Here is an 18,914-nt window from a genome sequence, read left to right as displayed (position 1 = left end):
ATATGACTACAGTATAATAAAGTATAATTAATAACACTTTTTGCACTTATGTACAGGGTTTAAGCAAATATATTAGGTTTTTGTTTACTCACCGATGGAAGCTGATGATTTCAGTTTCATTTTCTTTACGAGAAGAATGAGATTTACACCCCACAATAACGCAGGCCATTGCTTGTTCCTAGGGCTATATTTTGCATAAACAGCATTGTGTATTTATTAAAATTGACAACAAAAATATTACACAACATATAGCTACTTTTGAAAAGCACGCGCTGAAGTATAACGTAACTAAATTGTGTGGGCGCGTTTGTGACATTGTTTTGAGATTGGCAAGTGGGAACATTTAACATTTTATTTGCTTTTTAATTCGGCGTCATAAAGATGACCAAAGGTATCCATTTGATTACTTAAAAGTGTACGCAAGCCGACCTTAGCAACATAATATTTGTCTCGTTCTTTTCAACGGTTTTGGCCTATTTGAAAAAATAGGATAAGTATATGAGGGTAATTTAGATTCCTTCTATGCTTGTTCTGAGGTTCGAACAAACCATAATGACAGGTTAGCGCAGTTATAGTAATTATTTCTGATAGATAGACATCTTTCACCGTTGTCATCGCTTGTCTACCTGAATAGACAGTTTTACGGTGTTTAATTAACTGATAATTTATATATGTATAATGTTATTTTTGTAGCGTTTAACATTTTAAAGCCCTGTAGGATCTTAAGTAAGACCTCTTTTATCAACATCTGAAGCTTAGAGGTCAACGTCCACTCTGGATTAAAGCCAAATATATTGTTACTGCGCATTAACATCTTCAAAAAATAGCAAGACTATTAGATACATGACTTAAGTATATTGAAAACAGTAATTGTTATTCCAACAACACGCGGGCTTCCGAGAGATCCCCCTTCACCGTAAGAGTGTACACAGCTATGTGTATTTAGGTTTCCAAACACATCGGTTTCACACCCAAGTTTCAAGTCAGTTTGCTCGCCATTGGCATATTCCCGCATCAAATATTGCCAATGGATAAAAAAATATAACTAATCGAATGATTAACATTAATATTAAAGTATAATTAAGGTGTCCAAAAATCTTAATAGTATGATATTCATGGTAATAACCGTATTTAATTGGTAAAAAATAGTAGATTATCGTTTATTTTTATACATAATGCCGAAAAGTCGATATTGACCGAATACCTACTTTATAATAATGAGAGTGCTCTACTAGAAAGCTCGGCAAACTAATAAGCTTAACAAGACTTTACTGGGATCCATGAAATAAAAACATATTATGCTACAAGACAACGTTACCAATATTTGCAATTCGTTACTGATGTCCGCTTATTATTAAAATATCTTTTAAAAATACTTATATTGTCTTTAGTTGGAATGTTTTACAGGTAATTTTCATACATTAATGACGCTATAAAAATATTACCCGTGTTGTTCGGTAACCTTAGTTTATTAATTTACCTTTTATCGTACAAGTTATTAATATTTAAAATGATTGTGTAGAGTCAAAGAGACATCTTGAGTCTGCCTCAAGGATAAGATAAGGCACTGCGTGAAATTGGAGACTAATAAGATCAACAAAAACCGGAAATTCTTTGTAAAACTTTGCACACATTACGTGACTTAGGGATTCAAGTCGTTTTAAGGCATGTAGGGTATACCTATATTCATTATAATATACATTTTATTACCATTAAAGCCAGACGAGTAAACAGGTTATCTGATGGTAAGTGGTTACCGTCGTCAATGGACATAGGCAATAGCAAGGCAAAGCCGCTGCCCACATAATCTTATGTACTAAAATAATAACAAATTGAACTTTATTATTTTCGTTCCTTAATTTATTTTAGCATACTAGACCACATCAAAAAACACAACTGAAATTTAGACAACATAACTCCTGCCTGCGTTAAATATACCAACGTTTCTTTATTATTATTGGGAACTTTGTGTGCCCAATACATTATTTCTAAGGAGTTTGTATCATCCGCCGGCAAACGATCGATCGTAAAAGCAATAAACCAAATCGTTACTAAAATATGGAAGAATCTTGTACGGAGGACGTACTACGACGCGTTTCTCGCTTAGTTGGATAGGAGAACAATCTCCAAAAATATTTTTTAAAATTATATTGAATATTATTAAGACGTTTCTCTACGATAAAGTTTCGTTCTATATTAGTGAAAGTATAACAATAATCGACTTAAATAATGGAGTTTTTGTGATTCCTAATATAATATTATATACATATATATATTTGTAACATGCAGATACCTTATTTGTTATTCCGTTTTTTTTTTTTTCAAAAAGGATAATATGTTCCTTAACCAAGCCCAAAGCCCATAATGCAATTCACCCACGACAAGATCTTATTGTGGAATAGAAACTTACGCTCGCCCCTCGCCCGATAGGGGCGAGGGGAGATATCCTACCTGAAGTTTTCACACCGAATGTCAAAACGACCATGCACGGGGGGTTATTTGTCGCGGTCCTAGACACACTGGTGAGCGTGTATACTTCATGGTTGCCAATTCACTTTCAGACCTAATGATGGCTCACGAAAATTTCATGGCCTTCTCCCTTCCTCCGAACCTAAGACAGGTCCTCCTTCTTTCCCTGTTATCCCAACTTTCCTCCGGGTCCCTGAAGTATTTTAGCCGGGGATACCAGAACATTCGCAAGTTTCCCCAGTGTTGACTGTAGGGTGAGATACAAAAAAAAAACTTTCACTTGAAAATAATAATTTGAGATTTTTAAGTAATTTTACTTTTGATGGAATAATTATGAGTCTGAGTTAATAATATATATAGTACAAAGAAAATGAAGGTCTTACGACGCGCTCTATTCGTCGTATTTGAAAAGCATCGACTGTATCCGATTGTTTATCACAGTTGCTCACCGCTACCCATGAGTAATAAAAAGTTGCGGGTAGGTACGAACACGAGCTACCCGGATCGATTATGGCCCGTTGCGGCAACCTTCTGATTTGCAAACGGCCGACGGTCCCAAGGTGAGACCGCCGGTTTTGTTCAATGTCACAAAAACCGCAGGAATAAATTGGTCACTAAATTATGCTGACGTTCACACAAAGCTATGTACAAACACAATATGTATCGAACGGACCGGTGAAATTTCAAGCCTTCACAAAATCCTGACTATGTAAAAATTATAGTCAATTATAATCGGTTTTATTTTTCCACTACTACATGCTAATCGTCGGAAACTATCTCAAGTTATTTTCAGAAAATCTACTGTTTCCTAAGCAGGACTAATTGTTTCAGAATATAGTACTCAAGTGTTATTATTTTACTATTCCGATTTCTTGAGGAAAAATAGCTAGAAAAAACAAATTTAATTGAATCTATGACGACTGAACTAAAAATATTTTTATCCTCACACTAATTGACCGCTATTTATTGTGCGTAAATCCAACATAATATGTTAATATAAAAAACTGACTTTATAACTGACGTAACTACTACCGTTACATGAAAATTTTTATTATTTATAATTAGTCGAAAATGCTAGAAATAATATTAAATTGAACTTAAAAAAGATTACAAAACAACAAATAAAGCACCTTAGTTACACGCTGGTATATTAATCTATAAATAAAATGAAGAAAAATGTCTACAAAAGAATTAACTTTCGAGGCCTAGTACAGAACGCTCGTCCTTGACGCAGCGCGTGTGTAACCGTCTTATCGGAGGAACACTTCGAAACACTACAATTTGTTTTAGGTTTGTGTGCTACGTATATTTCAATTTATTTTTTATGAAATATCTGCAACATAGTAAAACCCCAAAATAAGTTTAGTTTTAAAATAAGAAAACGTCTGAAAATGTTGACGCACCAGATTATAAGCAAGTTTTTATTAGGTTTACAAAGTTTACGTACACCCGTTGCCATGTCTCATACTTTGTTTTAATGTTTCCCCTTCTGTCTAGCAGACAATGTATTACGGGTATTTATACTATACATAATGCAATTCCAGAAAATAACGGAGGTACGGACGTTATTGTAAACGATAAAATAATATTTTTTCTCGGCCTGTATTCTTAGTGTCAATATTGTTTGGATGCAAAATGGGACGACTATTGATATCATTTTTAATGCTTTTGTAAATAACGTTTCATTTTTAATTGAACTTCGAAATTAATTCGTTTAACTTCTATTGTGATGTTTTATTGGAGCATTCAAAGTTTTAATTATTGCTGCTAACGACTCATGCAAAAGAACGAATAACCGAAAAAAAAACTTTTTTTCTTGTTAAAAGAACAGATGGGATGAAAACGTGAAAACTTGTTCAATGCGGGAGGTACGTATGTCTCTTTAATATATATCTATAGTGTATACATCATATCGAGTTATTGCATCCCACAAACGGAGATCGGTCCATGGAAAATATTATCTAATCAAGTAAAAAATACAGGTATGATTCACGATATGGCATTTATAGAAGTTAGAAAAGAAAATGTGTGAAAGGTAAAGGAATTATTAAACGTAATTCTCTTTTATGCGCTAAAAACGAAGTTATAAAAGTTTGTAATTAACAGAATTAAAGACGAAAATTACTTAATATTGCTATTGTCGCCTACTAAGAGATCGTAAATGGCCGACAGATAAAGACAAAAAATTGGTCAATTTAACCGTAAATATAATTATACGACGTAGAGTCTGATAGTAAAGACTCACCTTTTCCTGGGCTTACGTCGTGGGCGCCTCCGCTCGCCCTCGAGTTCGTTTTCGAGGCCCCGTCGCCTCGGCCCACCGGCAGCCCGACGTCGCTCCAGCTTGCGCTCTTGTTGAGCCTCGCGGATCGCGTCTACCACGGCCACGCGCGGCACGCACTCATCCTCCTCGATAGGTTTTGGTGTCTGCGGTGCGCCCATCCGAAGATGGCGTTGACGCCACCACAGCACCCACGAACTGATGTTGTCGCGAATCTTGGAGACAGAGCACCCGGCGGGCGATATGACGTCGTCGCGTCTCGGATCTGACACGTACGGAACTTTTCAAACGTACGTTAGAGGTTCTCGAAATGGCGGAAGCGATCGCAAAGCGATGGACGGTGATGTTAGCAATCTTCGCGCGCGTACCTCGCACATCGCAAGCGATAAGCATCGATATTATCTACTCTTAAGACTAAACTTATATAATTTGGCAGGAATGTATTGGCAGTCGATGTTCGGTGTGCATGTTACGTGTTGCCGTTGGGATGTTCTACGGTAGCCATGGCGACGGCATCTGTTGCGGTGCTCGCGGCGGGCGGCATGACTGTGCGCGCGGTATGGTCAGCGGTGGAAGCGTGCCGCGAGCTGGGTGGACTCAACAGATGTCGGGGACGGATGGCGTTACGTAACGGGCTCGTACCGGGCGCGCGGACGTAGGTGCGCGGCGACGGCGGACGCGCGAGTGTCGCGGAGGCTTCGTTGGCATTGCACCCTCCCGCCGCCGCCGCCGCCACCGCTGTCGTCCCCCGCTAGCCCCTGCCGCGCCGCTGCCGCCCGCCTCTCGCAAAGCCGCCCTGGACTACCTGAACACGCTATTGTCCTGAGCCAAATTTTCGACCTTTTTACATTTGTGATGAACACCAAAAGCCGAAATTACTATACCCGGCTGTTGCGGATGCGAGTTCACCGGCAGTTGTAAGAGTGCGACGGGCTCAAGGTCGCCGAGATCGCTTCGATCTAGTTTACGAAAGTCGAATAGCTATTCAATGCCAGACGTATGGCTGATATTAGACGCACTGCGTAACATTTATAGGTATTAAAACACCCGCATCTTAAATTATCTTGTCTTTTTGTGCTATAAAATTGCGTTTGAAGTGTAGGAATACGTCACAACACGGTTGGCGCTATCAATTTTCTATGTTTGTGCTGCCACAGATGTATTTTTATTACTCATCACAGTATATTGTTTGGAATTCCAGTTGTTTGTACCAGAATGCATGTAACAGACTAAAATTTTTAGGCGGATTTATTTTCTTATTTATCAGAGTACTGTTTCTGTAAAGTTTTAGTTCTTTTAGTTTTACTTAAAATGAGATAAAATTGTGACCTTGTTGTGATCGCATGCATCATCATTATTCATGCAATGCATATAATTGCATGAATTGGCATTCGTCCTGTTTCATAAATAAAATTATCTTTACCAACGTCTTACGATTGTAATTACTCCTACCTATATAAGTTATTAAATATAGGTAATAAAATAGTAAGTACAGTTTAAGATGACTAAATTGTTTGTTATATAATAATGGAAATACAAACATTACTTACTTACAGCAATATTATAAATTTATTTATTTATTTTTATTTATTTATTTATTTATTTGCCAAACACAACAGTTTTTACAATAAGTTCATCTTATACAATATTACAATTACCTTAGTAGTACTAGAAATGAATTACAGCGAGACCCAAACTAGGTGGTGAGACCTGTATTTTGGGTTTCATGGGTACGGAGTAACAGGGGAATATTTACAAAACAAAAGAAAATTAATACTAAGATGAAGTGCAACATAGTTTTTTTGGTAGTAGTATTCATAAATTTATTACTTTAAGGCTAGTTAGTTATTACTTAGTGATGAGAGAGTGGTTGGCGTGAGAGGAATTATGTGAGCATGTGAGTGTGTGTGTGTGTGTGTGTGTGTGTGTGTGTGTGTGAGAGAGAGTGTGTGTGTCCAGAGTGAGCTCGGTCTTACTCTAGCAGCTTTTCAACATCAGCATATGACAGTTGAAGTAACCATTTTTTTACAATTTTTTTGCAAGCAAAGTTACTTTTGCCTTTTATATCACAGTTTCTAATAATTTTATTGTAGATATAAGGCAGTGAGAAACTCGGACAGCGTCTAGCCAACTGAGACTTGGTAATCGTTAGTGGGAATCTATACGTTCGCCTAGCCGTCAATTCACCATAGTCAGAACGGCACTTAACTTGGCGATGTGTTTTGAGTGTGGCATTTAATACGAACAAGTGCCGGACTCTTAGCACCGGGAAGACATTATAGAGATCATCGGTGGGAAAGCGAAAGGCCTTCCTAAGCATAACTTTTATTAGTGCCCTCCGAGCTCTCTCTGCTTGAATGAGGAAGCTTTTTCCAGCTGAGCCCCAGACTGTAATACAGTATTGAATGATAGGTTGGCATAAAGAAACATATACTAATTTTAAGACATCCAGCGAAGAGCAGTCTCTGAGTTTCCTCATGACATGTATTAACTTTCTTAGACGCCCGGAGAGGTCTGCTATGTGCGGTTTATAGTTTAAGTTTTCATCCACTATGACACCAAGATATTTTATTTTTGGTGTGCGACTGACAAAGCTACAATTACACGTGGCGACTGATTTAGGGACATAAGGGCAGCAATTGTGTAATTTTAAAACAAAGTCTTGGGGCGGGCTCGAAGTGGCTGTCTTGGAAAAGGCAATAAATTTGGTTTTTTGGACATTAAGGGTTAAAAAATGTTTGTGATAATACTTAATATTCGAATGGTTCTGTAAATAGCTATAGTTAAAACAAAGATTAAAAATACAACACCAATATACAAGCAGAAATAACTGTTCGTAATACAAAAAAAGGCTATCTATGCCAACATGAGAATTTTATTACTTATTATAATGACGCATGGAAAAGCGGACTGGACTAGCTTCTACCACCTGCATTCAAAGTACCCCGATGGGGGGTCGGTGCAACATACTGTTCAAGCATGCCGAAAGTATTTGGGTTAGTTTTACGACCGCCTTGACGTCAACCACACGATGGTCAACTTCTGCTCAAATCGATGTAAAAGGGCTATAATGTATTACTCAATACAAAGCACATATGCGTAGACGCTTTACCAAGTAATCATAAATACTAGACTATAAAATGTAAAGAAAAGTTCTAATTATTGGTGGACAGTTGTCCACCAATAATTAGAACTTTTCGCACTTGTAAATCGCCCCAGAGGCAATTCTTGTGCGCTTGGTCTCCACACCAAATGCATGCCCATGCATGGGGGCATATTTGCCGCGATCCTAGGCACGCAGTTCAGTGTGTATACCTCATGTTTGTAAATATATATTGAGGACTATAAGGGTTCGTGAACATTTCCCCTCCATCTTTCCTAGAGGGACCGTGGGTCGCCAGCGTACCAACCGCTGTCACCCTCAGTGTGATCGCCTATACCCGTTAGCAGAGTAGCCCCGGTGATAATCACGGCAGCTCTCCAAGAAAAAAATATTAAATCGCGTATAACCTAAGTATGTTAGAGTTAACAAACTACATCAATCACTAACACTGATTTGTCCACGCAGACAATATGATTGAAGACTAAACACAGATATGTATGCTTCCGATAGCGTGCACTTAATTACAGGGTTTGCGAGTAAGCTCAAGTTTTAACAATGTTGTGTTACTTAAACAAACGCTTTGATCCTCTTAAGACAAGATGATCGATTTCGCTCATCCGTTAAAAGTGTTTTACGTTTATTCTGTTAAAGTTATACTTTTTCATAAATAAGTCTTTGGTCTACAACTTCTGCTCGCGGTTACATCTGATGTTAGTCTTTTAGTACTCAGAGATGTAGCTTTCTATCAAGTATTGAAAAAAAATATTATTGATTCTTTCGACGTCTTAAGCGTTTCGCGTATCTACGCCTGCATATTAAACACTAGCTATTGCCAGCAGCTCTACCTGTGTGGAAAAACTTTTTTCCGAGATATATATTTTGCGGAGTAAAAAATAGCCTGTAACACTCAGGAGTAATGTAGCTTCCTGCTAATGAAAAAGTTTTCAAAAGTTAGTTCTTCGTTCCAGAGATTTGTATGGGACAAACAAACAAACTTACAAACTTTTCCGCTTCATAATATTAGTGTATTTATCTTAAATCTTTTAGTATCTTTTCATTTCTTTCACAAATTGTAACGGTATCTCTGAGTATTATATTTCATATTGAAAGAGGATCTATAAAGTACCTGTAATATCGTATATCATTAAGTCATGCTGCGCAAAGTAATGGAAAAAAATTGTCATATAATTAACGACTTACCATGAAATTCTAGGTACATGATATACCACCGCTTTGATGAATACTTAGGTAACATCAAAGAAAATTTCAGTATGTCCTTTGTGGAAATATTGTCTGGTTTTCTAGAAATTTCCCTGACCAGACGAAACGTAGTAACAAAGAGTAATTAAATAAAATGTTCTGTGGTACAATATTGCTTTTATATGCATTGTTATGAAATGTTGTTGTTTTATGTGTACCGAGAGTCAGACATGACCATGTTTATTAATTACTACATTTTTGTGAAATTGTCAATGAAATTTGCTCACATTTGTACAATTATTAGTCCTGAAAGTTACTAAAGTTTTTATTAATAGCATTTCTTCCTAATTATACCAAAGTATTTAAGAATGTATTATATTGATTTGTGCTGAAACAAATGGCTCCTTGGTCACTATGAGTTAATTCTGAAGTCGACAACACGAAGTTTATCGAAGCCCACTTAGTATACTCTTATGCACCTACATTCAAGGGCGCGCATACACCTAAGCTGGAAGCCCTAAAATATTGCATCGTATATATTGTCGGTGGGTTTAGAGATTTTTCATAGTGAAATGAACTGCTTCACTATTACTGCGACGGAGTAGGTATATCGTAGCTATATAGCTTAGAAATGAGATTTGAAACAAATCATGATAAAAAAGACATAATAAATTATGTCTTTTTTCATATTTCTCAACATGATTTATTTCAAATCTCATTGTTCCAACATAAATAAAAATTAACATGACACATTGTAATAATATGCGTGCCAGCGATAAGCTTTTATGTTTCAGACAGTGAATTTACCGGCCCAACAAAGTACCAACTGCCCAATTTCCCCAAAGGTCTGACACGTTTCCATTACATACATTTTGCATAAGCTTGTATGAAAACCAGGTCTTTGTAACACCGTCACCGAGCAAGTAAGGCGACCAGAGACGACTGCGCCGCGCTTTGTGCTGATCGGCTTACCACGAGTCCCACCTATATTTTTAACTTGCTATAAAACCCTAAATATGTTTCAGCGCTATAATGATGTTACACACTGTATTTACTCGTTAAAAGTATCTGCAAAAGCATAAAACAATGTATTTTTAACTCTTCGTAATCATTCCGTTAAGGTCGGTAACTCATCTATGATGTTGATATTGGAGACCACTTAACAGTAACTACCTACTATTGTTAGGCATGTGATATACCCGCCCTGTGGATTGGGAGCGTTTGGAGAATTCCACCACGGTATCCCCTGTCTGTCGTAAGAGGCGATTAATAGAGGCCATCGGGGGGTCGTAGGCGGGCAGCAGGGGACTGTACATAGCCGCTCTCCGCCCTTAGCGTACATCGTACGCTTTTGCATATTCGAGTGTCCCCCGGGATGGACGGCAGCGTGCAAGGTAGTTGTCATGCTGCCGTTGACGCCGACAGCGTCCTTCAGTGCGTGGGGGCTTCTGAGCCCAAAGGAGACGGGCCGCATTAGGCTGCACCTCGCGGGGACGGCTGTGGACGAAGACTTAGACACTACGTCGGAGGAAGCCCGCAGCCGTCCCAAATGCGCCGAAGAGGGCCACCGCGGAGTTTTAGTTGGTAGGCCGTGCGTAGGGTGCGTACAGTGTTAGGGACTCGGCCCGGTGGTCGCTCGAAGGCCAACATCAAATCCGGGCGGCTCAACGCCGGCCCGTAAAGCACGGTTACCCCAACATAACCGCTCAGTCGCCATCTAATAAAGGCTGGACGGTAGTAATAAGGTACTTTCTCCGCGACACAAAAAGGCATGTGATAAGTATATAACTGTTATTGAAATCACGCCTATAAAGTTTCTTATCTTTGGATGATACAGTGTACGGGACGAAATATCATATTTTTGGTGCAACTTTAATAATAGTAATATTCCTTTTACTACCTCGGGTTTTAAGTTATTGATTTAAGATTTATTTTTAACATGCTCTCAACTCCAGACACGTTCCTATCACAGCTGTCATAAGGCCTATCATAAATTTAAAAAACTTTTACCAAAAATAAAAGCGCCTTCAAAAACCACTAAAAACCAAAAAATAATTTAATTTTACCTATATACTGGTTACCAATTTTAAAGGCGGTGTTAATTTTTGTTAAAAAGTTTAATTTTGTTTCTATCTTATGTAATAATAATCATGAGACACAATAGCAAAGGCCCTTTCAAACGTAAAAAGAATTTACTAAATCAGTCGGAGCCTTTTCTAGTAATACCTTACTGTTAAGGAGGTGTACCTTAAATCATCAGCTCAGCTACTTACATAAGATAATGATAACCATACACAAATGCTTAGGTTACTTCATAAAATTTGCGAAATACGATGTGTGGGTCTATAAAAATTTATGGTTGCTCGCGATTTCTCCACGCAATCATCATATCCTGACTTGGTGACTATGGGACCACTTCAGAAATATCTCCATTTGAACAAAAAAAGAAATTTTGAAAATCGTAATAAAGTAATCGCGTATCAAACCACAAAAGAAAAAAAACATACAGTCGAATTGAGAACCTACTCCTTTTTTGAACTCGGTTAAAAACGTAGTACATACTACTTACCCGTTAGTTGATCTAAGAAAAACCAACAAACATATTTTGCAGATGAATGTACTTAGAAAGTAATCTCTCGGAATATAACCAAAATTTTCCTGTCTATCCTTAATACATTTCAATATTTCCATATTTACCGTAATCATCGCATTACACAAACCAAAGAACTTTTATAAAATTAATTGACAGTTAATAATATAAAGCAAAATAAATACTTTCACAATCAAGCTCCGGGCTCAGCAAGAAAAGTATCAAATATAGTCTGCGCTATGGCAATATTTATTTTCCTCGACTGCAAAGGCACAAATTACTTCTTTAATATTTTTTGTATGTGTTCTAAACATTCCTCGCCTGCGTATGCGGGTCGTTTGTTTTACTAATTATTTCAGGTTGCTCTAGTAGTGTTAAAGGCAAATCAAAAAGAACACAGTAAAGGTCATTGTTGCGTAATTGATAACCTCCTATGTTTTTTAACTGCTAAACGCAAACAAAGATCATGTTTTTCATCATTTATTTATCAAAATCATTTTTTTTGCTACATCTAACATAACAAAATTCCTATATTGAGCAGTTCGTAAGGCTAAAATAATGTAGAGAAAAATTTCACTAACAGGTTAAATGAGTGAAACTGTGTGGATGTAAGTGGAAACACATGTAAGGCTTGTTATGGTTAGGTGCGTGTGCCGCAGAGTGCACTCGGCTTTGGGATTCCACACAATAAGCCCTATCAGGAGAGAGTTTTAACTAGCTCATGTTTTGATACATCGGCAGTTTAGTATGCGCTTATTCGGTATTTGTGTGCATATGAATACCTGTATAGAATTAATTACCTTGCAATAAATATAAGAATTTGTAATTATAATATGGCAGGAAGCAATATAACTAGTTATCATAATTCGCTTCATTAATTAATTCATTCATTATATTATTAATTTATTTTTATATAATTGTATTACTTTTTTGCCAATGTCACCTTTTTGCCGACAGAATGCAAAAAGAAAAATAATTAGTTGTAATAAGGCAACACAATATCATTTACATAAATCAACTTAGTTGGGCGTGAGTTATGTACATTCCCGAAACGAACGTATAAAAGTCTTTCCAATCAAAAACCACTGTCCTTTACAATCGAAGCGGACACGAGTAGATGGTAGGTACGGCTCGGCTTAGCTGGATGTCGGTTGAGTTGGTGACAATAGTCACAACTGTCCCAACCACGGCTGGTATCCGTAGAGTCGTCACGTCAAAAGTCGACTATAATTTCCGGAGCCGGAGAGATGGCCCCAATTCGGGGTAATCACACTCGCAAAATTAATTTAAATAAATCACAATTAGAATTGATTACTATTTAGTAATCGTATATAAGTTGGTGTATAGCTCGTCCAATAGCAATGACACCGTCTGCTTATTACCTTTTAATTTAAAATTTTTGTTTAAACATTACATTTGATATGAACTTAAAACAGAAGAAAAAGATCATTGATAATAATAGCTAAATATATTGAATCGACCTTGACACTGAACTGGAAATGTTCTACCCACATGCAGAGAAAGACATAAGTCAGTCACAACGAGTAATGTGAAACAGGGATGAGTAAATTGAAAATAGGCAAAACATAATACTTCCATAAAATCACGGAATAACTATAAAAATGGCTAAATTATTATCAGATGCGTTGTAAACATAACATTATTTTGTGCCAATTTTCAATAAACTCGCGTACACAATAAACAAATGGGCGAGCCACGTTGCCAAAACTGCGCTTTCGCTATCAGTCGTCTGCTTGTACCAGCTCGGAGTACCCTACATGCTATGCGAGCCCTTGAACCAGTTGTTTCAACTTTTATTTATTCTTCAAAAAGAATTTGGCTTTTCGCCGACGCCACGTGGGCTACATGGTTGTAATTCGGCAGTTACTAGAATCTTGATAGTGAAGACAATTTAAAATGGCGAATACAAAAATATAAACGATTATGAAACTATTTTATCTATACTTATAATAAATCTGTAGAGAGGTCAATTCTGTACATGAAATATATTTCCAAAATAATAACTATCACGGGGTGATTAGGGATCGATACTGATACCAAAAATGCAATTAGTAAAATTTTTGTCTGTCTGTCTGTCTGTCTGTATAACCGTTATAGAAACAAAAACTACTCGACGGATTTTAACGAAACTTGGTTCAATTATTTTTCATACTCCTGTGCTGGTTATAGTATACTTTTCATCACGCTACAATTAATAGGAGCAGAGCAGTGAAGGGAAATGTTGGAAAAACGGGAGAAGTTACTCCATTTTTTAAGCTTCCGTCGCGTGTGCAACCTTAATGGTTAAAGCTACACAGAAATCATGTATGACGGAAATGTTCTCCTTAAAATTATGTAAAAAATATCCCACGACAGCATATGTCTATCTTTTATGGTTGACTCACAATAACACGTGTAACTCCCGATAGCTTAGCAGTTCGAAGCTTTCTCATTATATTTGTCTACTCTTACGTTTATAACACTCTCAATCATCCTTAATTAAAAAAGTTAACATTATTAAATATTCCATAAAAAAGAATCATAGAAATCGGTATAGAAAATTATACATGAAATACGCTAATAATAAGCCATCACGCGTGAATACTGAATCATGCTATAAGGATTATTTTTGTATATATATAAGGTCGCGAACGCACAGGCAGGCGGCTTGCTTGGCACCTAGAGGCTAGCGAATAACCTAGCGAGTAGCTTCGTAAAACGAACATTCTCGAACATTAGCGACCGGCTCCATTTTTGAAGTCCGAAATCCACGCGTGCGAAGCTGCGGGCGGAAGCTAGTATTCAATAAATTCGTCTAATACGTAATGCATAAAATTTTACCTTTGCGGGAAAATTCGCTTGATTACATAACGAATATATTCGATTATTAATATCATCAGCTATCCTTACAAAATATATCTTAAAACTATTTGTTATTTTTATTGGCCCAGCAACAGGACCAGATTATTTATATTAAACTTGTAGACTAAGCAGCTTTGTCAAGCTTTTCATCTCGGAAAAACATAGTTCCTGCGGGACTTATTTCCGTAACTTTTACTCAGCCGCAACAAAAAGAAAAGTTAATCCATTATAAAAATAAATGTGTCAATGGGCTTAAAATTTTTACTTGTAACTAATAGCAGTTTGCAATTTTTAAGGTGAACTGTAGGCGACGCGCAGGTAATGGGAACGAGGCCGTAAATTGCGGACTATGCAATAACTACAATCTATAACTATGTACGATATGGATTCTTTGAATCTTTATAGAAGTCCCTACCAGAAAATAGCAGCTAAAAACCTGCCCCCTACATTACTGCCTGTTAAATTAGTTTTTAAACTACGATGATGACTAGGAGATAGACTTTTGTTGTCATAAAGTAATTCTTTAGGTCATAGATGAAAATGTCAGGGAAGGTAAAAATCGTCTGCAAACTGAATTTTGGTCGGAATGTAATATTTTTTTATAATGATTTCTTATGTTTACGCGAACGTTAAACATTAAAAATAAACTATTTTTCAGATTTTATCGCAGTTTTAATATTTTGATGACTGATTAATGTTTCGAAGAGTACATTTTAAAATTATACAACTTTTTAAATTTTAGCTGCTAATTGTTAGGCTGCAAAGTCTTCGTAACGTTAGGAGAAAAACAAATATTAAAACCGCAATAAAATCCGAAAAATAGTTCAATTTTTTTTTGTCTTTGGTATTTCGCGCAGTTATATGTATATATATATTATATTTTTTGGTAGAATGAAGATTGAAATTTAATTTAACTCTTTTCTTAGTATTATCTTATTAATGTTTAGATGCTCATTCTCAGTGATTATACTTGGCATACTTAGCATTCCTTAAATACACAACGTTAACAGTGTAAACATATTTTAAGAAAATAAAATATATTTTCATTTTAAACCAGCTTTTCTGGTTCTCGGCTTCAACCGTCCCTAAGGAACCGGGCATTTATCCGAGAAGAATTGTTACGTAGATCTCTCCCTGGTTTAAACTATGTAGGTACTACAAACATCATGTCATTATATATTGCTTTTTGAAAAAACCAATCAACAAACACTTGTTTGCGTTTATACTTAGTATTAATATGCATTCGAGTCAAGAGAAATCGAAGTATGCGGAATATGTTATGAACATGCGGCAACGTTGGTAACATTAATGTCGACTCGTTCGCAGTTTTAGGAACCTTTTCCTAATTCAAAGAACGAGATAACACGTATTGGTAGTCAAGTAACAGAATATTGTACTTATCGGTTCGCATCGTTCGCCCTTGACTTGAAGGCGCATCGTGTGGCCACGAGGAATGCGGCTAACTTGTAAAGCTGTGGTCTTGCGGTCTGCGAGTCCGCGATATTGTGATGAAATGTGAAATGTCACTGAATATGTACAGTAAAATTAAAATACGAACTAATATGAAATAAACTAATAGTTACTCGTTTTTTGTTTAAATTAAAAATAATGAGAAGTATTGAGATTGCCTACTGAAATATCTTCTTCTATTTATGGTATATAGTAATGCACTGAGGGTCATCTAGCATTAGAAATCATCTAACTTTCACCCTTCGCAAATATATTTGAGACCTTGATTTGGTCGCACAAGCGCGATTTATTCATGTACATTCTGGTATTTTCAAAACTTTCATCTTCTATATCTTCGCTTCTAATTGAGATATGCTGTTAATTTTGATATGAGCATTTGTTCGTTAAATAAGTTGAGTTTGAGGGATGCTAGGTGTGAATATTCAATTTGACTTATAACTTGCGTTCAGTTAAGTTACAATTACTATATAAGAGCATTTTATTTTAAATTTACAATTTCTCAGCTTATAAGAGCATTTTTGGAAATTAAATTATAACACAAAACTGCCAAACAGCACGGATTCTGTAATATCTTTTAAATGTACATGATACATTATTATGCTTCTCGTTGACGCTGTGATATTGTTTGTGGTCGGAAGGCACTGATGGGCAAACTGAAACATATTTCGTCGAACTGATCGCAAAATATGCATGTAAAATTGCTTCGTCTGAATGTTAATGACATTTTGAAGTTGACACCATAATAAAGCATTGAGCGTTCGTACTATAATAGCCGACACGGTTAATGGACCAAGTATTGTATCATTATAATTTATAAATGAAATTCATATTTTATAGCTTACTATAAATCTAAGCAATGCGACGCTTATAAGATTATTAATAAACAGTGATAAAACTGATTAATTATGTATATAACATTTATAACAATAATACCAGCCATGTATTATATACAGTCCCATTGTTGGGCACCGGCCTCCTCTGTTATCGAGAGGGATTAGGATTTAGTCGACTACGCTGGCCTAGTGCAGATTTTACATACTCTGAAGAGATTTATACAATGTCGTTCAATTATAATTTAGTTTTGCTGGCCACACTGACACAAAATTACCTCGAGCACTTTAAAGATGAGGAATGCGATGCAATCACCATTACTTTGAGTAACTTAGCGAACAGTATGATAAAATTGAAAACATTATGTGAATTTCTAACTTTTTATTTTAAAAACCCGGAGGTGCGAGCCGGACTCGCGCACCGAAGATTCCGTACATAATTTGGAAATAAAACAACATTAAATTTAAACTCTTTTTAGGTTTACGTACCTTAAAAGGAACCCTTATAACATCACCTTGTTTTTCCTCTGTCTGTAAATACCCTTTTTTTTTCAGGATCGCGTAAAGGATCCAAATTGAAATGTCGCACATTTTCACGTAATTTGCGATTTTACTAGAGAATCAAAATCTATAGGAACGATGGTTAATGCAGTGATATGTCATGAAACAATGCCTTCTAGTATATGTAAAGAAAAAATCTGAAAAACCATAAAGTTGTTTTTATAATTAGATACCTTAACTACTAGTTTGTACGGAACGTCTGCCGATGTATGAGTCCAATTCGCAATTGTCTGATTTTTAAATATTACTAGCTGACCCGACAGACGATGTCCTGCCAATTATGAATTTCCAATTTGCAGCGCGCATTCTGTCAATCGCTGAAATTAACTTTTCTTAAATGTTCTAACATTCCGCTCAACTTTAATTTTTTTCTTTCATAAGATCCCTCTCCCGACAATAACAAACAAAACAAAAAAAAATAGTGGAATCGGTCCAGCCGTTCACGCGTGATGGCATGACCAAGGGAAATAGGGATTCATTTTTATATAGATATATATAGATAACAAGAAAATATAACCTGTGTAACGAATTTGGTTCACACTACATTTTTAACTTTATTACCTCTCACATAATAGAAAGTCATTGTTAATCTTTACTTACAACTTGAACAATCAAACTTTGCTAAAATTGTGTTTATTTCAAGAAAATAATGACCTACAAGTCCATTTATGAAAGTTTAGGACATGTACCTTCTCAATTCTAATATACCTAACAAACCATACTATGTGTATCAGTCACCTGCTACGTATCTCAGATAATGATTTATTAAATAATAAACTCAGATAAAACCGTAGAGCGTAACCAATTTTCCATTGCGTAGCAGGCAAGTAACATTTACGTGTTTATTGGTTCGTGTCGAATGTGGTTCAAACATACCTGCATATGGTTCCCTGGCGATCTCGGTAGCTGTTAATTAATATCAGCAAGAGCCAGCCTTACAACTTCTGACTAAATGCTACGCATTTGAGGATACACGTCATAAATATATGAACCGACAAAATACAAAATCCACACACTAATCTATGCTCCCAAACAAATGGTAATAAAATTAGTACTACATAAAATATCTGTATAATAAAACTTATGAAACGGACCTTAAACATTTAAGTAAGTATGCTTGTAGTAATTCTCACATGATACCCCATCTTCTTAATCGTCTTTCGAGTTTATTACAAATTTTCACTAATAAATACTTAGAATAATGCGATGTATATAATAAAATTTACGCGTTCCATATAATAGAACCTTGTATTAGTAAGCTAGCGATATGTCAAAACATGTGAAGTAATTAATCCATCATTAGGAATTTTAGCAAGTCTATATTATCTATATAAACATTGGTTAATGGAACGTATGTAAACCGCTTAGTCGAAACCACAAATATTTCCATCATTGAATCCATCACACAGAGCATTGCAAGCGGAAAATCCGTATTGATCTCTATTACCGTGTTACCTATGGCACGCCTGAGGTCAGTGGTCGCGGAATACAGACCCAATTGTGGTCGGCAGGCGACATATCGAGCAGTCTCATCGATGCAGAATTAAC

The 18,914-nt window shown here is 36.2% G+C and overlaps 1 protein-coding gene across 7 annotated transcripts in view; it reads right to left on the bottom strand.

The window, feature by feature from the left end:
• LOC115449428 (potassium voltage-gated channel protein Shaker) overlaps positions 1 to 18,914 on the bottom strand; it is a 329,332-nt gene that overhangs the window by 291,128 nt on the left and 19,290 nt on the right. For 6 of the 7 annotated variants that reach the window (XR_005113200.1, XR_005113199.1, XM_037443933.1 and 3 more), the window contains exon 1: positions 4,715 to 5,437. The exons of the other annotated variant lie outside the window; for it this stretch is intronic. Coding sequence is in view for 4 of the 6 variants with exons in the window: in XM_037443933.1 (XP_037299830.1) it covers positions 4,715 to 4,911 (197 nt within the window). In the remaining 2 variants the exon portion in view is untranslated. Of the gene's footprint in view, positions 1 to 4,714; positions 5,438 to 18,914 lie in introns of those variants that run through there. 7 annotated transcript variants of the gene reach the window in all.

Source organism: Manduca sexta, chromosome 27 (genome assembly GCF_014839805.1).
Source record: "Manduca sexta isolate Smith_Timp_Sample1 chromosome 27, JHU_Msex_v1.0, whole genome shotgun sequence".
NCBI classification, from domain to species: domain Eukaryota; kingdom Metazoa; phylum Arthropoda; class Insecta; order Lepidoptera; family Sphingidae; genus Manduca; species Manduca sexta.
The sequence above is the reverse complement of the archived record's forward strand: the minus strand, read 5'-3'. Positions and strand labels throughout refer to the sequence as shown.